This window comes from Pygoscelis adeliae, unplaced genomic scaffold (assembly GCF_000699105.1).
Source record: "Pygoscelis adeliae isolate BGI_AS28 unplaced genomic scaffold, ASM69910v1 Scaffold272, whole genome shotgun sequence".
NCBI lineage: Eukaryota > Metazoa > Chordata > Aves > Sphenisciformes > Spheniscidae > Pygoscelis > Pygoscelis adeliae.
This window is the reverse complement of record NW_008824282.1, coordinates 859,421-881,804: the sequence shown is the minus strand read 5'-3', so window position 1 is coordinate 881,804 and position 22,384 is coordinate 859,421. Positions and strand designations below refer to the sequence as shown.

The 22,384-nt window shown below is 40.9% G+C and overlaps 1 protein-coding gene across 1 annotated transcript in view; it reads left to right on the top strand.

The window, feature by feature from the left end:
* Nucleotides 1-22,133, top strand: part of NPR3 (natriuretic peptide receptor 3) — a 35,682-nt gene extending 13,549 nt beyond the window's left edge. Inside the window, exons 3-7 of the mRNA XM_009318437.1 lie at nt 9,945-10,080; nt 13,943-14,037; nt 17,201-17,336; nt 18,902-18,986; nt 22,009-22,133. Of these exons, the coding sequence (XP_009316712.1) occupies nt 9,945-10,080; nt 13,943-14,037; nt 17,201-17,336; nt 18,902-18,986; nt 22,009-22,120 (564 nt within the window). The 3' untranslated portion in view covers nt 22,121-22,133. The remainder of the gene's footprint in view (nt 1-9,944; nt 10,081-13,942; nt 14,038-17,200; nt 17,337-18,901; nt 18,987-22,008) is intronic.
* The last annotated feature ends 251 nt before the right edge of the window (nt 22,134-22,384 follow it).

The window sequence follows — 22,384 nt, the reverse complement described above, 5'->3', positions numbered from 1 at the left end:
ACAGTATCTGAAAGAAAGTAACAAAAACAAGTCATTAATTTTTAAATTATTTGGAATGGAAGCATGATTAATAGCAGCCTGAGGGTTTGCATTAGTTCCATGCCATTAAGGTTTACAAGTTTGTATGCCCATTTACCCTGGTATTTAATAAAAGGATCATTTGTCGTGGCAACCTCAGCCTCAGGTGGGCTCTTCTGGCAAATTATTTACTCCCAGCCCAGAGGTATTCCAGGCGTTGGCAGGTCACCCCTCTCCCCCAGCACCTGGGTTTCAGCTCCGGGGCACGTGCACCCCAGGATGCCCTGCAGACAGGGCAGGGGAAGGGTGGAGTTCAGATTCCCTGAAAGCAGGGATTTGATCCTGAATTTGTCTCATGCTAGCACAGCGGTTGTAGCTCTGGGGCTTTTAGATGAAAGGGGCAGGGGATTTGAAGGGACTGGCTCCCCGTGGGATTTTTGCAAAGACTTGACTTCATCTCCATGCAGCGGGGAGTTTGTTACCTGCTTGTGTGAGAGTAACAGGGTCACATCCATCCCTCATTCTCCACCTTCTCTGCTGGCAAGGGTGAGGCGTTGTGCTGGTGCTTATGAATCCTGGTTTTGTGTGCCTAATTATCGCCCGGTACTGAATAAGGAGCTTAGATGACTAATCCCAGCTCCAAGCGCACTTTTGAGCTGAGCGCCACTTTTGGCTGTGCCTAAATCATCTATGTTTATCTAGCCCTTAAGACTATATTTAAAGCAAATGCTCTGCTGGGTATCCATTGCTAACCTGCTGCAAAGCAGAAATGTGATGGTCCTTTCACAGTTTCTGAGCAGATGCTCATGACAACCCTGTGTGGCTTTTTACCCCATCAAAGATTTCACCAGCCCACCCTCATAGTATTTATTCACAAGCTAGCATAATACAGTTAAGTTCAGTTTCAACGTGTAAGTTTCCACAACAGCGATTTAGTGATTTTTCTCTGAATTTTGTATGAGAACTGACATGATCTTGAGAGTTTTTAGTATAGAAAATAAAATATTTCCGTGATTTTTGTGGTTTGGTGATAATGTTAGAAATCCAGAACCCAAAACAATTGCACATTGTACAAGTATAAACATTTAACAAAAAAATGTCCTTCCTGTTTGTCCTAGCTCTGCATTTATTTAAACCAGTTAGCTTATTTTAGCAAGTGGAACTGATTTATTCAGATGAGTGACTCTGTCATCTTGAAAACTGAAATATGTTCCTGCTTAAAAAACAAACTTGCTTGCTGACATTTAAAACTCAGTATCTAATGAAAGGACTGGGGGTTTTTTTTGGTTACTAGGTGTTTATCTGCAATTGAAATGTCCCAACGGTTGCATAATGCTAGCTTAAAATGTAAGCATTCATTACAACCGTATAACAGGTTATCATCAGACTACCAATGGGGTCCTTAGAAAAATCTATTTAAAACAACCATGTTTTAATTTCTGTGTGTTCAGCTGCAAAAGTGTAACTTTTTAAATATCTCTAGTGTTTCACCACTGTGATTAGAAGTATGATTTCTGAACATAGCTTTGTAACTCATCACATGAATGACTACATAGTTTGTTAGAAGGCAGGAAATCCTAAAAAAGTAGAATGGTTAATTTTTAAATGACAGATATACCTTTTACAGTTAAGGTCCCTTCAGTATTCAAGCAATGATAATATAGTGCTGTGTGCTAGAGATCCTTTGCATTGGTCATTTGTATGGAGTTAGAGATGTATTATGAATGTGGGGAGGTGGATTTCACCTTAAGCGCAGGAGCACATTATTCCATTATCTGATTCTGTCCTTTTCCTTGCCAGGTGGCCTGGAGCCCTTGAAGGCTAAATGACGTAGGTGAACAGTGTGTGTGTAAAGTATATATAAAGGAAAAATACCCCTAAATGATTATTCTGTAGGTAGTTCACTTCTGGTACAAAACAGTGCTGCTCCTTAGCTATATCGATTGCGCTCCTTTGGGATCAATATTAAAAGGTAATACAGCAACCAAAACCACAGAGGGGTAAAATGGCTGGTATCGCCTTGCAGAAGGAATCAGTGAGTGCATTGGATAGAGCCAGGAATAAATACCACAAAGGTTTGCACGGGGAAAATCTAGTCCCAGAGGTGCTCCCTGTTCTTGGAGCAGGGCAGTTTTCAGCTTATCTCCCTCCTACTTTGGCTGTGCTGTTGGAGGTCTGGGGGGGAGTCTGAGACTTGGTGATGTCAGGCCGTGGGTTTGGTACAAAGGTCATGCAAATCAGCGACAGCAAGAGCCCCTTGATGTGAGCTGACTGTGCATAAGTCTCTAAATCTGCTGAGGTGGTGACTCCCGTGGCTGTATTTAATGGAAGGAGCAGGTTTTGGCTGTGTCTTGAAAGTTTTCTGCCTGGCCTATTGGCAGCAGGCACAAGGGGTTTAAAGCTGTTTTCTAGATAATCATAGGAGAGGGTTGCAAGCAATAAACAAAGAATGAGCAGCTCTCGCAGGCAGCTGGGTGGAAGGGTTCCTCCGTGCCCTTGCATCTCGGTTGTTGTTATGCCCTGCTGTGTTTTAGCTGGCGTTTCACAGCGCAGCTCCACTGCAGCCTGGGACTGAATAGGTTTCTGCTTCAATTCACTGTTGAGACAAAAGAGCAACTTGTGGCTGCCCCAGCCGGATGACAGTGAGTAAATCTATCAGTTTCTCAAGAATGGGGTATTAAGGAAAACAAGGAAGAGAGCGTGAAGAGTGAGGAAATACAAGAGCAGAGGAGCTGGCTTTGTGGTTAGTTTTCTTTTCCTAGCAAGAAAATAACCTTCACTGACAAAATCCCTTAACTCCCTGAAATTGGCAGCTTTTTAAAGTAAATCCCAGACATTGGTTGTTAATTTCTTTTTATTTTCTTTCTGTTAATTTATTTTATTTCAGCAGACCTTTTTGTGGAACAAAGGTCTGGCTTCTGGCCCACAACTGGCTTTAAAGTGGATGGGAGTTTGTCACTGGTGGTATTTCAGTCCCATTGGATTAAGCATCCTCTTGTGTAGTTGGAGCAAGGGTAGCAATGGTTTGGCGTGCCTGGGGTGCACATCAGGTCGTGTACCAGCTGGTCAGATGCATGGCTGAACAGTGCAGGTAGGCAAAGGCATGGTCTCACCCTGAAGAAACAGGGCTTATCTGCAGCAGAGCATCTTTGTGTCCAAATCAAACAGAAAGTGCGGTAAAAGCAGGGATCTTTCCATACCTCTCATCTCTCAAATGACACTTGCAGGCTCTTTCGTCATGGAGGTGGGCAGCTGATGGGCTGTGACCGCTGCTTGCTCCCCAGACTTAATCATCGCCGTGGTTTTTCTACCTACGCCTTCTCTCTCAGCTGGCACTTCAATTGCAAAGTCCTCACACTGGGGCCACATCACCTGGTGTGCAGAGTGCTTAGGCAGAGGCACATGTCTCCATCTCCTCTGTGCTCAGCATTACTGCTGTACCAATAAATATCGGTGAGGAGATGGAGACAAGCAGGCAGTCTTGTTGGAAAAAGCCTCCTTAAAGTTAAAGGGAAGTGATGTCTTGTTTGACTGCAGTGCTGAATTTTTAAGCTATAATTTTAAAGCAGAGCATGAGCCTCAGTTTGCAGAATTCATATAATAAAAGTCACATACTCCACTATAAGAAAAGACTTGTGTGGGTTCCACATACACACTGTCTCCTTGTGAAAGATGAAATTGATGCAACAGTATTTGAATAAATCTCTCTTAAATATGCACAAGGTTTTATTGTTATATGACATATCCTTACACTGGAGAATGCTCATCCTCTTTTCCTAAGGAGAGATGTGGGTTCCAGGTCCAAATAACAAATGAGAGTTGGGACAGTTATCTGTCATTTAGAAAACCAAGTCCTGAGCTCTGGCCTCATGTGTTCTTGAGCAGGTGCCAGCTTACGTATTTATGTATTTATAGAGAGTTGATATTAGTGAATACAGTGAGAGGCTGTCCTTGGCTACAGCTGCATTGCCCAGAATTTGGCGTAACGCCATATGTTCTTTTTCAGTCTTGAATTAAATATTGAGGAAATGGCCTTCTCTGGAGACGGCATGTGTTTCTATTATTTTTCTCTTTTCCTTCCTGTTTCTTTGAACAAGTAAGATCCAACTCCGTTAGGGAAGAGGTCTGGTTGCCCAGGCGAACAGGCTGTAATTTAGTATTAGGCACCTCAACATACAGATTTGATTAACTGTTTTACAGCTTTATCCTCCTTTCCAGTTGCTGGGCTGGTTTCACAGTGATGTGATCTCTGTGGGAACAGGTCGGATCATGTATCCATGTCTGTAGGCACCCCAAGACATGCTGTTCATAACAGCTGGCTATGGGCAAATCCTGTGGCTTTGCCTGTTATATTTTGGAGTCCTTGACATCCCAGTCCAGATGCATGGGTGTAGCTGTTATCCATAGGTGAGATTTAGGAATTCTGTGAGTTTCTATTGCATAGTGGCATTAAGAAGTCGCATGAGGATCTGATGAGCTGTATGGTGAGTTAATGAGAGCTGTGCAATCATGTTATGATGGTAACATGCAGGATGATATGCGGTAGTGTTAGTGGCAGTAGGACTAAGAAATTACTGCAAAGCTGGAACTGGATTACTGGTTTGAAATGTACTTTGCATATTTGCAGGTAATGCTCAGATGTAAGGATATTCTTCCCTCTGCTTCAAATTCTCAGTCCACATCTCACTTTCATCCGGAGTTGATGGAAATGATTGCAGCGATTCTCAACCTACATCTCACTTCCATCAACTCATTGAGTTAATGCAAACTGAAAATTTAACAGAAGATCAGTTTGTAACAATCATAGTTTAAGAAAATTCTTAAAATCACATCATCTGTATTTGCCTACCGTCTACTGTAAGGGAATCATGACCACCTTATTCTGGGTTTGTGCAGCTCAGACCAAGAATGTAGCAACTCATCAAGGAACCGCTGAGGGCCCCTGGGCAACCCAGGAACATAAAGGAGTACTTGTAACAACAGCAACAGCAGTGGTGGTGTCTTGAATGGGAGCGTCTGAAATCAGCAAATGGTATCAAAGAGAAAAGTCCCTGCTCCAAAATTAAGTGAAGAGTATATTGCTGGTTAGTGAGTCAATCGACAGAAGACAATCAAGGATACATGTCCGGAAATGCATGTAAAAATGTTAGCTACATCAGGGTTTCTTGGAAAAGCTCATAAAGGAAGGACTGTCATTATAACTGGTTTGGTGAAGAAGGACTAAAAACAGAGAACTGAGAGTTAAATTACAACTGCTTAGAAAAAGGCTATTTTATTGAGATACATTGAAACAGAATGTGATACTAGGAAAACATCTACCTAATCTGTAAATTGTGTTGCCACGCTGCAGAAATCCATAGTTATGAAGACGTGAACCAACTTGGCATGAGATTGGCTTGAAGTACATCATAGTGTATATATACTTGAAATGTAATGGCTGTATTTGAACTTTGTTGCCATATTTTTACTGTGTCATGCTATAATTTTATAGTATAACACAGTATTGCCAAAATTCATGAGGGTTCATTTACAGTATTCATAATCCTGAGGTTAGATGAACTTCATGTGATTGTAGCATCAAACTTCTATCCTTGATCGCTTAAAGTTTCATCCTTGTGGACTAATCCAGAAGAGGGTGAAATATCAGTGGATTTTCAGTGGGCGTTAGCTCACCTGAGCATCATGTCAAGTATGTAAATTGGTAAGATTTTTGCAAAAAGTCTTGAGTATGCATTATGCAATCCCCCAGGGTCCTCACTGATTTTGGCTGGGATTATAGTCTGGCAACTTGAAAATCACTGCGGATGTACTGGGAAGTAGATGCAGACACCCAGTTTGGGGAATGTTAGCTGTTTGCTTTTGCAGTAGAGAAAAAGTAGCACTTTCCCCACCTAGCACTGAGGTGGTATGAATTGTTGTAGTTGCTGTGATTCAGAGCTGGGCAGTTCCAGATGGAAGAGAATAAGTTTACTTAATAGTCACTGGGCAGGATATGGAAAATTATGGGTCCTGCATAGCTGTAGCTTGGCTGTCTTCCATGTCAGTAGTATTTTGCATTGCTCTGTATGCTGTTAACACCTTGGTATATATGAATAGTGTGGTCACACTATAGCTGCTTGGGGAACTATAACTTTGAACTGTGTAAAATTTATTAATGTGATTTTCATGGAGAGGATTTTTTTTCTGATGGAAGATGTTTAATTAGAGTAGAAAGGTAGGAAAATAAAAGGTGGAAATGTATGCTTATCTCATCCAGCTATACAGTTAGCTTACCTGCTTTTTAGTTATGTGGTACCTTGAATGGCATGTGAAAGTAATACAAAAGATATCTCAGCAGGGGGGTTCCGCATATTTGTATTGCAGCCTCGAAGATGTTCAGCAAACATGGAAGCTTCTGTGCTGCCACTCATATTGCTGATGACACATGTTGGGGGGGTGGCTCTGCTGTGCAGTACGGGTCAGGGACAGCAACATTTTAGTAGACCTGATGTGCAAATTATGATCATAGCATTTGGAGCTCAGCTAGCACCTGTAATTAAAAAAACAGCATAAATCAAAATGGAAAATATTATAATAAAAAATTTCCGCTTTTTATTAGAGCTCAACTAAAAGAACTGTTAATTACCTACAATATCAGTGGATCTTTAATAGCTTTTATAATCTGTTTAGTTTTGTCCTGAAGGCTGTCTAATCTTGAATCTTACATGATTAATTACCATGGAGACCTTTGAGCAACCTGTGAACACATCTTCACATTTACTCTGGTCCCTATGTGACACATTCATGGAACATATACTACTTCTAGCCCTTTTTAATCCTTTTCCTGCAGCAGAGGAAGAATGGATTTTTTTCTGTAAGTATTATTTCCTCTTACTGTAAGGTATTCTAAAATTCAAATAAACACAGGCCAAAAAGTGTAAAAATTGTTGAGGAAAATTTGGTGTCAGTCTGTTTCATCATTTCTGATAGGACTGGATGTAGAACAGAAGCTATGTTAAAATAATAAAAAAAGAAGAAGAAAATCCTTCATACCCATGAGGTACATAAGGTATCATTAACAGAGTTAATGCTGCGCAGAAATTAAGTCCTGGGACTATATGGCTTGGGACAGTGTTCTAATAAGTCAGGAGTGGTATCAGATGGAACAAATTTTGCACTCTTTTTACACAGAGGATCTGTTGTAGACAGTCATAGGCAACAGGGCTGCAAAATGAACCTGAGCGAGTTCTGGACAGGTGGAAAATGGAATAAAGAAAGAGCAATCCCTTCAAAATTATCTGCAACCGTTACTTTGCATTGTAATATTCCGCCCATCTCTGATATTTTCTCCTTTCTAAGCTAGAGCAGTCCTAAACATCATGCAACCCATCCTCTGTATAGGATCATGGCAACTTCTAAATGATCAAGCAAGATGATATGCAGGAAAACTTTATGCCCTTCATGGCATCCTGTATCACCTTTCAAGAACTGGTGCTTGAACATGTTCCTGGAATCATGTGAAAAGTAGCCAGTGTGCCCAACGTATGGTTTGGCTGGGGAGTATTGGTGTGGTCTCACCTGCGAACAGTAAATACTACCCTTTTAGAAGAAGATTTCAAATGGCATAAATTACCAGCATTTTCCCCTTCCTTGACAATGTAAGACAAAATGCTGGGGTTTGTGCGTGAGGAACTGAGAGGTGGCACAGATGATTTTCTGATGATTTTCTGATGTGATTTTTCATATGTAATGTCAGGGCTTTTGGCCAAGAGGCAAGGCAGGGGGCTGTGGCAGTAACCTCCCAAACTGCCAAGTGAGTTTTCACAGAGCTTATCTGGCAAATCTGCAGTGTCTACAGGAGGGTTTTCAGGCTGGTGGCATGGGTAGATTTCAGATTGAGCAAATTAGCTGACAAAATGGATTTTGAAGGTTGCTGTGTTACGCTGAGAGGTCTTTGCCATGGACAAAGGAAGTGACAAATAGCTTTCCTTGAAATGGATGCCAGCCACAAGCTGTAAATCAGCTAGCAGGGGGGTAAAGCAACTAGAGGGACTCATTTCTCTCCTGAGAGAATGAGTGTCACATCAAGAAAGCCTGTTTGATCATCCATAGGCCACTTGGACTCTAACACTGGCACATAAAGCAGTTGTCGAGCTTTGTGGTTTCTTGGTCTGGGTTTTTTTTCAATTCTGAAAAATTAACCCCCTGCCGGCAAAGCCTGTCCTAGTGTGCACTCTGTCCATCAGCTCCTGTTATGCCACCAAAAGCCTGACTTTCACCTCTGCTTTCATGCTTTCTCCTTAGGTCAAAATAACTGCAGCTGCATTTTAGTCTTTGGCTGTCAAGACTGAGCTGAGCTGTTCTGCGCCTTCTGTAGCACTGTGGGCTCTTCCCCTAAACTGGTGGTGCATTTTCTTAATGCAACATAGGTTGGAGTTATCTAAAAGTCCAATTTTAAATGTCAAAGCAATGTAAACTTTTGTATTATCAGTAAATAATTCCACAATTCTCCTTACTGTTGGCAATTGGTTTAAGAGTGAAGGAATGTCTTGCATGTAATTATATTACCAGGGGCTTGGTTAGTTCTGCTTAGCCAATCAACTATGTAATACTTTTTATCTATGGAGCAGTTATTTACTTAACTGGCTACATGTTTTTATCTTTTAACATTTTTAATGTCCAGCTAAAACTGTGAGAGTTAGAGTAGCACTTTATTTACTAACATTTTAAATTGTTTAGATACACTGAAGTGGAAGATAAGCTAAATGTTGTTTCTATCCAGGAGAGTATTTGTAGAGGTGGGTTGTTCACTGGAAATGGCAGTAAGAGACCCCATAATGTGGTATAATTGTTGATTACGGCTTTGCTAGCATGTCAGGAGCTTTTTCATTGCAATGAAAACTGTGAGTGAATGGGAACATCCTTCTTGCAGCTGAAAAGATAATTCATTCTGAATTATTGTGCATCAAGCCAGGGTGCATTGCACTACTGAGATGTGAGTTGCTGCTTACAGAAGAGGAATACCTGTGCTGCTCAAGCCATGTGTGTCTGGTTCAGCTGATGCATCTCCGTCTGAACTCAGCTCCTAAAATAATTATTGCTTCATCACTGAAGCACACCAGGCTCCTGTGAACAAACCTGTAATATTTCTGCAGCACTCTGCTTTCAGCTGTTGTTACTCACAGTAATGTAGACCAAAAGCTGTAGGTTGCCTATGTAGACTCATGGGAGGCAGAGCTGGTTGGCAGCAGTCTTCTTTTAGATTAGATTAGAAAGCAACATCTCATTCATATCATGTCACTTACTGAAAAAACTGTGAAGGACAGGAAACTGTTCTCCTGGCAGTTCCAGAGAATGCATTACTGTAGAGGGCAAGTAGTTTCCTCCATTGCTCATTTGCTAGTGGAGAGATGCTCAGCTGAGCAAGGGCCAGGAATGGAAGTGGTAATCATTAAACAAGCAACTCCACCAGTTGCACTCTCCAAAAAAAATCATGGCACAACATACTTCCCAATCCTGAGAGGTGCTAAGTCCTCTGTGCAGGGGGAGGAGGACATACTCCATGCTGCGGGATGAAGGTGCTCAGCACCTTACAGAATCTCATGTGGTCAGCTGCAGAATTTGTGCGTCTGGGCATGGGAACTGTGATCTGCAAATTTCTCCCCTATCTGCAGAGCTATTCAGACACAACATTAAAGTGTGATTTGAATGTTCAGAATAGCAGATAGTGGTTAACTGTTTTTAAAAATGGGTCAAAAGTTGCCATTTTGCCCCTGGGGTTTTTTTGAGACACATTCCTTTATATTCCAGCAGTGGAGAAAATAACCCCCCAAATTAGTCATTTTGGTTAATTTGGAGATCCCCTTTAGTTAATCAATTCCATAGGGAAGAAAAGTTTTTCATGTGTCAATTGCCATTGCTTTTTTTTTCTTTTTTTTTTTTTTTAGGTGAACATGTTTGTGGAAGGATTCCATGATGCTATTCTTCTTTATGCTCTAGCTTTACAGGAAGTCCTGAAGTTTGGTTTCAGTAAGAAAGATGGGGAAAAAATTGTTCAGCAAACACGGAACAGAACATATGAAGGTAAGAGTTAATATGGAATGCCAGTTTTTAGAGTCAAAAAAATACAGGTCTTAATTGTGTGCAGAGCAAGGACCTGTGCCCATTCCACTCTTAAATGAGAGGAAAATAGCCATACGAAACCATATACATCTTTAGGGCTGGCGCACATACCTCACCAGACTGACTTTTTTTTTTGCACCAACCCTTGAGGTCTTATTCAGCTCAAAAAACTCCTAACAATTTAATGGCCCTCACTGATGTTGTAAAGAAATACCAATAATTTTCTCAGGCTCCTTCTTTGTTTTTGAAAAGATTACAGCTGCTCACTTTACTCAAGTGCATCTATTAGCTCTGAGATTGCCTCATTTTTTCCATTTGACTTTTTTATCTTAAAAGCCTGGGAATGGATAGAAGCAAGCAGGTGCCAGGTTTTTTTTGTTTGTTTCTTGACAGGGCTCCTTTGGGCCCTGGAAGGATTTCCCCCCAGCCTCCTTTCAGGAGCCGTGCGTGTTATCTCAGAGGCAGCAGCTGAACAGCACTGGGCCTTTCTGTGCCTAATCCTGTAGGTTGCAATTCCGCAGTGCAGCTGGCACTTGTATGTCACCCAGCTGATGCAAAGTGATGTAAATGCTTTTGCCAGGTAGGGATCGTAGTAAAGAAGCTGAGGATTATTGGATTCATCTGTCATCTCTTCGAATATTCCCATCCATCTCTTTATAATATTCCCATCCATCTCTTATAATACTCCAATCTTTTGGTGTAGGATTGGCAAGATTTCCTGTGGAAATGCCTGAGAGAAGGAAACATTTCCCCTAGATAAGACGTGAATGATTAACATGAATGTGTAAGAAAAACCTCAGTGGCCAGGTTCTCTGCTCTAAGAACACACTGGACATAGCGGAGGATGGCAAGGAGGACAGCAGCTCCAAACCTCTTTTCTGTTCTCAAATTGTGGCCTGAACACAAGGCAAAGGAGTTCTCAGGGCAGCTTAAGGCAACAGAAGGATTGCTTTAAATTATGCTGGTTGCAGCCATCCCATGAGGAGCTCTGCACCAGCTGGAGATTGTGCTTGATGTCCCACTACCTCCCTTCGCATCCATGGCTTTCCAAAACACACTGTTTTAACAGAGGGAATGTGGTGTCTAAGGATTTGCCTCACTGTTTGGTTATCCCGTGTATGAACAGATGCCCCAGCACAGCCTGTCTGTGTTTTCTCTACTCCTACCTCTCTGTTCTAGGAAGCCACCAGCTGGTGTGCCCATGCAAGTCTTTTAAAGTACCATGTGCTCCATGCAGGTTATGTGATTGATTCTCACACCTTTCTTGTAAAACCAGCCAGGAGGAAAAAAAATGTTCTCTTTCCTCGCTCATGAAAACAAGTTTGTTGTTGCTGGTTGACCTGTCACAGCTATTCTGAAAATGTAGCTGTCAAGCTGAGCTGTAAGGGTGCGGCTGAAAAGGTCAAAATGCCATGTAAGTCATATGCCATCTTCTCCCTGTGGCAGTACTTTGCTGGACATATTTTACAAGGATAAAACTGTTTTTGAAAGAGGCCTTTAACTTGATGTCTTGCAAGCCAGTCCTCTTAGGAAAATCACGTCCCTTTTTTCTGCCTGTAAGACCCTCTCTGAAGTGGATGCAGCATCGCAGATTACGGTCCATGCATACACCCACCAGGCTCTACTGCAGGACTGAAGCTTTATAATTCACTTCAACTTTTGCAGGCCTCGATGATGAGAACTCCGATTTCATTAATGACATTAATTTAACTGCTGACATCTAGATATCTACTTGCCTGGGTGCCTCATTTTACAGCCTGCTCTGAATAAACGACCCATCAGAACTCCCAGCAGGATATGGATGCTGCTTCCTGCAGCATTCACAGTCTGCCAGCCACTACTGCACAGGCCACATCCTGTGCTTAGGAAAGCATAAGGCTCAGGTGATCAAAGGATTTCTTAGTGCTTGGGTTGTTAGAGACACCCTGATACGACTGCAGGGGGAACATTCTGTGGAGAATATTTTCTACTCATTGGCATTTCTTCTGAAAAAGTAGCAAAATCTTCTGTATGTAAGTAACATAATATAACAAAAAGAGAATCTGGATAAAATCCTTCCACCCTCATCCAAACACAGTTCTTCATTAACGTTGTTTCAAAATTTCCTAAATAAGTTTCTTAAGGAAGAACATTGCAGGAAACGTTGACATTTTGAACTGTTTTGATTCAGATGGAAAAGTTAAAAATTAGTCTTTCCCATGAAAAAAAAATCCCATAGGAATTCTGAGTTTCAGCAAATTTTAGTACCTACTTCCAAAAATTGAGTTTTGGCTTTCTTAGGCCAGGAAGGTGTCTGTTCCAATTAACACCTCCTGTCAGATCCAGAATCCAAATTGTCCTGTAGGCAAGGATGTTGCAGCTTTTCGTAGTGGCCTCTTCCAGTGCTTTCACAGCCAATTGGTTGTACCCATTCTATTTTCCTGTAGTAATCAAATTTGCAATTGTTTCATTACTGTGTTGTTACACTGAAACATAGATGCTTGACAGTAAATCTTTTGATGACCGCTACGTTTTGAAAACCACAGTAGGTTTAGACATTCCTGACGTCACTAAATGGGAACAGAGACAAGATAAATGTAGGTGTGTTAATCTGTTGCATGTTTACTATCATTAGGTATGTTGAGGGGAATTTATACTCTGGCTGAATATATGATCTCTCTCTCCTGATTTACAGTCACCGAAAGCCCAATTCTCTACTGCTTTGTGCCTGGTTTAGTCATATAGTTTGCGTAATATGGATGTAAAACGATGCCTGTTTGACTTGCACTGGTGTAAATGGCTATGTTTGATGTCAGGCAGTGGAGAGTCACATTTGAGAATATCTGAGGTGATAAAGCACATCAGCAAAGTCTTGCAATGTCTTCGTCATAGTTAGGTTAGACCTTCATCGGAGTATGGTGGATTGATGGATTTCAAGAACCTATTTGACCTACACTGCAAGAAGTTGGAGCCATGCTCTTTGTAGACAAGGGCATACATTGAAAGAAGAGGTTTGAATACAGGAAGTGTTTTTTCACCATGACAGTTGGAACAAGTTGCCCCAGAGCGGCTGTGCAGTTCCCATCCTTGGAGGTTTTCAAGACCAGATAAAGCCCTGAGCATCCTCCTATTCTGACCTCCTGGCTGACCCTGCTCTGAGCAGGGGTTTGGACTAGAGACCTCCTGAAGTCCCTTCAAACTTGAGTTATCCTTGAGTCTATGATTCCCAGTTTCCCTAAAGTTTCCCAGAACTTGTAAAGGAAGGAAGTGAACTGGGGGTCTAAAAATACAAAACAAACAGCACCATATTACGCAGTTAATCTTATGTACATTTACAGGACTTAATGCATAGGTAATGCACATGGTGCCTCTTGTCCGCACCCCCTCCAGTATCCCATCAGACGGAAACAACACTGGACTGGCTGTATAGGTGCACCAACCCCACCAGTCTGCAGGGCGTAGGGCTGTGCCCCTGTGTCCTCTGCACTCCTTATTGAGGCATCGTGAGGTATTTCAGGGTTAGGCTCTCTGTAAATAATTCACATCAAATATATTTGTGTTTTATTCTTGCATGCTGGCTTTCTGGATTAGATCTTTCTCACGTATTCCTCAACCAGTCTCACACATTTGATATTTAAAAAGGAGAAATGTTAAGAATTCAGGAATGCAGACACAGAGATGAAATTACAATTTCTTTTGGAATGCCAACAAAAATGCTGGGAGACTGATGAGATTTCCTGTCATATCGGTCTGTAAAAACCTGTCCACTGTTTTTTTGTTTTCCTTGGAAAGGCTCAGTATTTTAACTAATTAATTTTCTAATTCCTCACATGCCATTCTTTAGGCATTGCAGGGCAGGTGTCCATTGATGCCAATGGAGACAGATATGGGGATTTCTCTGTGATTGGAATGACGGACCCAGAGGCAGGCACACAGGAGGTAAGGAAACAAACACCATTGCAGTTGGCCACTGATTAGTTAGCCAGTGTAATGTAACATCATATCATCTGTTTACTTGGTGGGCACCTGTTTATCTAATATACACATTAGAAGTGTATTGCTTAATCCTGTCAACCTGGGGCCGAAATCCTTTCTGTAAAAAAATTATCTTGAAGTAGTTATTCTAAAAATTTTTTAAACTGTCTTAACTTCTTTTCTTTAACAGTACATGTCTTTCTTTACATGATGCCAGATTCTTTAAAAACTAAAGGATGAAATCTCACATGCTAACTAAGCAATAATAAATTTTGAATACGAGAAATTATTGTTTAAAATTAGTAAGGCCTTTTATTGACTGGTAAGAAGAAAGATTAATCTTACAGTAACAAGGACACATGAGTTACCCTGATGTATAAACACAGTGAGTACAGGTATTTTAATCTTACCCCATGGTCAGCCACAGGCAGGAGCGTAGACCTTGCCTCACCTTGTTTATCAGGCAGTAAGACCTGAGCACGTTGTTTTCAATGATTAAGAGGTGTTCTAGTCAGAGGGCTCCACATACACCACATGGGTTATTCCAGTGGACACAGCAGAAGTGGAAGACAGCCAGACTGTGAAAAACAGTCTATGAGAAATAGCACCAGCTGCACATAGTGAATAGCATGACTGGGTTGAGTTTATTAATACATACATTGCCCAAACTCCAGCTGCAGCGTACAGCTTCTGTTAGTTGCAAAGTCAGCATCAACCTAAGCTTTGCTGGCCTCCCCTATTTCATCAAGCTCAAACGTAAAGCAGCAGTAATTTGAGCTGGACATTTCTACACGTGGATTTGTATCTGGTCATATTATTGTTCTTGTCAGTGGTGCGGCAGAGAGACTCAAGAAGCCTTTTTAAATGAATAAGGGTGTCTAGTGTGTTTTGGTGTGCAAAAGTGACTAAGAAACTCCAGCAGTAAACTGCAGACACTCCCACGGGTAGGAGTAATCATCATTAATTGAAACTAGGAGTACAAATTGGTTTTGGTTTGAACAACTTGTATCTCTTCTGTTTGTTCAGTCCATTAGCTTTCTATCTCGTTTATCAATTCAATCCCCCTCTCCTAGCCTTCCTTCCATTGCTTGTTCACTTGCAATTTAAACTATCTTTTATTTCTTTGATGTTACATTTCTCCTTTTAACATGTTGCTCATTTTGTTTTCCCTCTGCTTTGTTTATGATACATACAAATAGTCATGCCATTAACACATTTTACATGGGATTACTTATTACTTGTGTCTGCTACATTCATTTCTACCCTCATGCCTCACTCTAAAAATATTGTTTCTTTGATGCCTTGTTTTATTAATTTTGCTGATTTCTTCTATGTCCTTACAAGAATGTTTCTCAGCTGAACTGAGTCAGATGAATGGGTGTTTGGGCAGAGCTGTTTTCCCAGGTCCATTCACAGAGTTTAAAGCTACAAGAAAACATCAGATTACCTAGTCTGACCTCTGCTGTATTACAGGCAGGCAGGTTTCTTTCCCTTGCATGTGACTAAAGCTCACGCAGTAACAGGCATTTGTTTTTCATTTGGTGACACTGAAGAGCAGGGACTGCCTCGCTTGCTCCCTCGATGTTTGTTCCACTGTTTAACCACTCTTGCTCTTTAAAAATCTATGTCCTACTTCTGATCTGAATCCATTTGGTTGCTGCTCATAGCTATTTATTCTTCCTAAGCCTTTCTGCATGCTTTCATATTTAGTAAACCCTGCTGGGAGAGGACTCTCCCACTCCTGTTTGATAAATTAAACAATCCCTTAATGAATAGTTGCTGCCTGCAAATGGTCTCTGAGGTTTCTTCCCTCTGCTTTTTCCAGTTTACTGAATTTGTCTTTATTTTTAAATAAATGTTAAAATGTATTTCTTCTAAGGATTTATCTCCCAGTTGCAAAACTGAGAGAGAAATTAGCTCCTTTATTTAGTGTGAAATCTCCCTTGGTGTATCTAACCAGGGCAATTGTTATCTGTCTTTTAATTCTTTCCCTTTAAAATGAAGTTTAGGTGAAAGATTTGAACAGGCTACCGATATCTTGAATTCTAAACCCAGTGTATTAATAGATGTTTCTTATCCATGGTAGGACAAATATGTCTTTTGATATGCTTCTGTCGTCACTTCTGACTACTTCAGGGTCATGAATTGGCCTTTATTACTGTACCTAGATCTTTTTGGAACTATTTTCAGATGAGTGACCTACTACTGTTAGCACAATTTAGCCCTGCAGCTTTGCAGTAGATCCAACATATGTTATCTTGAATAAAGCCTGGATTTACTGTTGAGGACAGGACTGAAATTCTGAAGTATCTTCATGAATTGGTCTGAAATAATAGTCCATGCTACCAGAATAATAAGCATGAAAGGCCCTTTTCTGTGTAAATATCAACAACTGCAGAAATACAAGGTGGAGAATGATAGGCTCTGTTGTAGTTCTTCAGAAGATTTGAAGATTTTAGCTGAACATGATCAAGTATCTCCAGATCCTTGCAAAATAGAAAAGTCCAGCCTGGAGTGTGTAGTCAGGTCTACAGCACACAAGGTACTTGAAATGATATTTTCACTTAGCTGGGTGACAGTCCTGAGCACTCAACCCACTATGGAGCAATTGAGGAAAGCCCAAGGAGAGCAGGAGGAATATTCAGAGGGTTAAAAAACTTGTGTGAACTGGGTTTATATAGAAAAGAAGCCTGAGGGCAGACCAGATAAAAGCCTGTGATGATGTCAAGGGATGTTTCAGAAAGGAAGAGTCTCTGCATCCACTGGCAGTTGGATAAGTAGTGATGGATAATTGCAACAGGGGAGATATAGGTCACATGTTAGGGGAAACCACTGACTGTAACGATAGCTAAGTTCCAGAATAATTGCCTACAGGACCTGTGAAGTCTCCATCTTTGGAGGCTCTTAAGAACAGGTTAGATAAACATCTGTCAGGAATGCTCTTGTTCATCTGATCCTGCCTTGGGGCAGGGCATGCACTACATAACCTCCCACAGACCCCTTCAGACCTATTCTCTGTGATGCAACATCCTACCACAGGAGTCCAAGTGAGTGATGCAGCTCTCCTGTTTGTTTTACTTCCCTAAGCTGACAGGAAAATCTTTTCATTCCTTTCTTTTTTGCATAGGTGATCGGGGACTACTATGGAAAGCAGGGGCGTTTTGAAATTCGATCAAATGTGAAATATCCTTGGAATCACGGCAGACTGCGACTAGATGAAAGCCGAGTTTCAGAACACACAAACAATACACCATGTAAATCATGTAAGTTTAGTGACTTAATGCTTCTGCCCAGGCTGTCAGAGAGAGTAATCCATGTGGTGATGCAACATAACGGGCCATATTAAATTGCTTAGCACAGTTGTCCAACTGAGGCATCGTGACTATGTCTCTCTGCTGACTGGGAAGTTAAGATCTGGCAGCCCTGGGTAGTACGTGGTCTGGTTCACTTCCCTGAACTTAAACATGACAGTAATCATGATGCACAGCCTAGGGCCCTGGAGGCTTTAGGACTTTCCAGGGGCTAAAAGGTAAAATCTCTTTTAGCCAGGAAGAAGGATATAACTGAAACCCCAAACAGAGAACAATCATATTGATAATTAGCAGCTGGGGAGGCCAGTGCTGATTGGAGCAGTGTTCTCCCAGTGCAGAATGATTTTCAGTGCTATGAGAAGGCACTGAGAGGGGCCTAGTAGGCTGAGAAGAAGTGAAGTCAGTTGAATGGGGTGATAGCTGTGAATGCAAAAGGCTGGGACTACCCTCCACAGAGAAGGTGTCCTTGTTTTCCAGCATACTGACTTTGCAGACCATGCTGTAGCAGGAAATTGCAGGGAGATAAGGGTAGGAAGATAATGGGTGCCTCAGTGGCAAAGTGTGGTCTTAGCTTTTCACAGGAAACAAATTGCTAGTCCTGCAGTGGAAAGGTATCTGCAGCCTGATAATTCTTTGATCCCTGAAAAACCTGTGTGTACATACATGCTGTAGAGACTGTTTCCAGGCCACACCCTCTGTGATCAGCATGGTGTAGCTATGCACCTTCTTCCTTCCACACATCCTGATGTATGGACAAAATCCCCTCAAAGGATCAAGGATAAATGAAGAGGAGGGAGCAGTTTAATTTTCTTAGTATTTCTCTGTTCCTTTCCACAAACCCAAGTAGGTATGGAAAAGGGAGCAGGCTGCACCCACATAAGAATGCCATTGTTCTGCAGCTGCCCATCACTTTGCAGAATGACAGTCCCTACTTGGCCTCCCCTTCAGCCACTGTGTCCCTGCTGTGCCTCTGTTGAGATTTGGAGCAAGGCGAAGCTCATATGGCTTTAACGTGAAACAGCATAGGTTCAGGGGGAAAAAAAAGAGTTGAGGAGCTGTTGGATAATCATACAGTCATTTTAATAAACCTGGGTGATAGAGGGTTATGATGCTAAACCAGGTGAAATGAGTTTGTTTCTGTTATAATGGCTCAGGGCATATTCCGTGCTGATTCCTATTATGTGCATCATTGTAATCCCAGTCCATGTTATGATTCAGACCAAGCTATCCAGACCAGTTTCTTTACAACATTCCTGTGTATCACATCTCTAGAATTGTGTCTTCATCTGACACTGATCTTGGGGGCTTGTTTAACCCCAAGGAAAGCAAGGACAAAAAATAAACCTGCAGAAACTGGAACTAAGGAGGAGGTTCCCCTGGAGTCCTGAGCTCTGAAAGGCTTTAGTTATTATCTGAAGTTGGTCACTCATTTCCTAGTTGTGTGTATTTTCCAATATGTGAATGCAAATAGTTCTCAATATGAACCCTGATTGTTTATTTTTCCCCTTTTCAAGCAGGTGGTCTAGGAGAATCAGCAGTTACAGGAATAGTTGTGGGCGCCTTGCTTGGAGCAGGATTGCTAATGGCTTTTTACTTTTTCAGGTTAGTCCAATTCCTTGAAAGTTCTGTAAACTCTTTACTCACCATCCGAAATTCTCAGCTCCTGGCAGCACATCCTTGATGGGAGGCAGAGAGGCGCCATAATCATCTGTGGTAACATTCCTATCAGAGACAGTGAACACACTTTGATTGTCCTTTTGTGTATATCCAAATCATTTTAGTGACTCAGGGCCTCATCCTGTAACCACTTACATCTCTGAGTAACTTTACTCATGGAAGTAATTCCAGTGAGTTCCAGTCATTCACATTTGCTTTAGTAAAGTGCCCTGGCCTTGAAAGCCACCTTTGTTTGGTACTCTTTGCCAGCACAATTGTGCAGGCTGTGATTGTGCAAGAGACTTATATCACTTGCCTGGTACCATGCTTAGTTTTTGAATATGGAGTGGAATTGTACTGGAAGCTAGAAAGAGATTTCTGTTTCGGTATAAGAGAGCATTTGGATTTCAAAGCTGTGCATTTAACTTAATAAGCTGAGGTCAGTGCAGGGTGATCAGTGTTTTATTCCTGTTTAAGTAAAATAATTCTTACATTGCTAGGCAGCAAATCTAAAGTCTTGAGAGTTGATCCTACACTGACAGAATAAATTAGTTATACATGTTCAGCATCTTATATATACTATAATTTATCCTGTTATGCTATGGAAGAGAAAAGGCAGATAGGAGATATATATTTGATTCTTATATGCAGATATAACCTTTGCATATAAGAATCAAATAATTCTATCCAATAAAAATATCTGTTTATAAAAAAAGTTAACAAAATGAAACAAGCAAAAACTGCTTCAATTCACCAGCACACTTCCAGAGTTTCTGAAGATCCCAGAACTAGGATTATTCATTAGGTGCTTACAACTGAAATTCTGCAGATTTTATTTTATTTATTTTAATCAATTTTATTTGAAATTTATTATTTATTTATTTATTTTAATCAATTCTGTGATTTTATTCTTTCATGTGTTTGGTGCTTATATAATATGTTGTTTGTGTTTGAGACAAGATAAATTAGCTGGGACTGAATAAAGACTGTCTTTGAAAGAAAAAAGAAAATACAAATCTGTCTTTATATTTTATGTCATCAGAGGTTCTTGCATCTTTTATATATTCTCAATCTGAGATGATAATTTTTAGGTGTGTTTCTTAGCACTGCTGTTGTTGGGAGAGAATTGGTATGTGAGGACAAGAAATGAGGCAAAAGACATATCCTGAGCTGGTATAAAACTATGCAAAGCATCATTGTAGGAACAAGACTTAAACTCTTAGTCATCACACAAAGATTTGGATTGGAAATCCATGTGAGCAAAGGTGAGTGTCTGTAAGATGGACAGACCTGAACTCAATTCCCAGTCTTTGTATTTATGGTCAGAGGGGAGAAATGAGCACTTTTTTCAGTGCAGTTCTTGTCATCCTCATGTAAAAGCTAAACCAGGTCAGAAGAATGCCTCTTAGAAATGCCTGTTTCTCTCCGTTGACCAAAGGAAGCTGGGAGTACTCTGTCAGATGGATCTGCACATTGGAGGCATCTAAAGTCATATGGGTGAATTTCACCCTGGAGATCTGATTGCACTCACTCAAAGCAGGAATAGGGACAACCCTCTAATTCCACTATTAGAATAAACATATGAAACATAACATATCAGGATGTATGGGTCAGATTTTCAGAAAATGTATATCTAGCAATTGTGTGCCTGGAAGTAATTTGCACCTGCAGGTTCTGTACCTTTCAAATTGTATATGTACCTTCTGATTACATCTTATGTGGATCTGTAATTACCACAAATGAGCATGCAAGCATAATTTTGAGTGTGCACGCAAACCATTAAAAGATCTGATGGTAGTTCTGATATGTAGCTTTGAAAGGATTTAGTCTTAGAGCTATATTTCTAAAATGTGGACCTGTTCTTGTGCATGAGCTACTACTGTACATGCTCTGACCTGTGGAAGGATCTGACTTGAAAATACATAAATGAAGTAAAGAACATAGGTTTTTCAGGTTATTTTGGAGCTGACTGACACAGACACAAATGTCTAGGGAATACTTTCAGAACTTGTAGGTTCCCACTTTCTGTTGAGCCATGTTACCCAAATTAAAACCTTGGTGTTTTGAAAATCATTCTTCCACTGCTACATACCTAGCTCTGACTCCTGCTACACATGCAAGTGGGGCAGAGTTTTTCTTGGCATACAAGCTTTTTGTCATGCATCTGCACAAGCAGTACTGTATGCACGTGGGGCTGGGCTAACGCCCTTCTGAAAAATTGGTCCTGAAACTGGGTAGAAGCATAAATGCATAAAATACAATGTGAATCTTCTTACGATTTTGGGGGGAGATTTGGGTACTGAAGGGGAAACTGAAAGGCAGTCAGAGAGTTTGTTTGACATGTAAAGTAACATAACAGAATTCTTGAAAAGGCCCTAGAGGAAGACATGCGGGAAAAACTGTGTCTGATGCATGAGCAATTGTATTTATTTCTTGTCTGTCCGCTACATCCCTCTTCTTAATTCATCATACTACCTCCTCCGGCATTACAAACATAGTAGCTTTCTCAGAGGGAGATGGGAGGATTAGTTAGTTAATATATAGTTTCAGTGAGAAACACAACTGAATAAAGAGTAAGATCTGTTGTTTGAACTCTGCAGAAAGTGCCCCCCCACCCTGTATAGTGGAAAGAAATTTGGCTTTGATCAATATGAAGCAGTGATGTGACACAGTTCACATGACACTTCACAAAAACTTCCTAATCACTTAGATCAGAAATTTTCAAAGAAGCAAATGTCTGTGTCTTGGTGCTTTGAGACTGCTGTGTAGAAATTAACAGGCATTCTTGAGCCTGGGTAAAATGTTTTGAGGCAAACTACTTTAATCTTTGACCAGGGTTTCACATTCTGCCACATTTCATTTTTCAACTGGCACCCAGCTGTCCCCTACAGGCATTCTTTATAAGGGAAGTCCTGTTATCCTATAGCTAGAGAAGCGTTTCTCACTCTGTTCCTCTCCTTTCATGCAGAAAGAAATACAGAATAACTATTGAAAGACGAACTCGACAGGAGGACTGTAACATGGGGAAACATCGGCAGTTACGTGAAGACTCCATTAGATCTCATTTTTCTGCCGCATAAAGAAGAAAAAGAATCCCATTCTTCCTAGGGAAAAAAAGAACTAGGGAAAAGGACACAACCAAAGACATCAGTGTAAAAAGAAGAAGCTCTTGAAGAACTCACTCTTTTAAGCAGTAATTTTGTCTTAATTTCTTTCAGAAGCTCAGGAATGATTTACTAATCACGTTATGCCGCATGGCCTTTCATCTCATGACAAAAGAAAATGATGCAGTTTGATGTTATAGGATGTACTTAATATGTCAAGACAGTATTTCTTAAGGCATA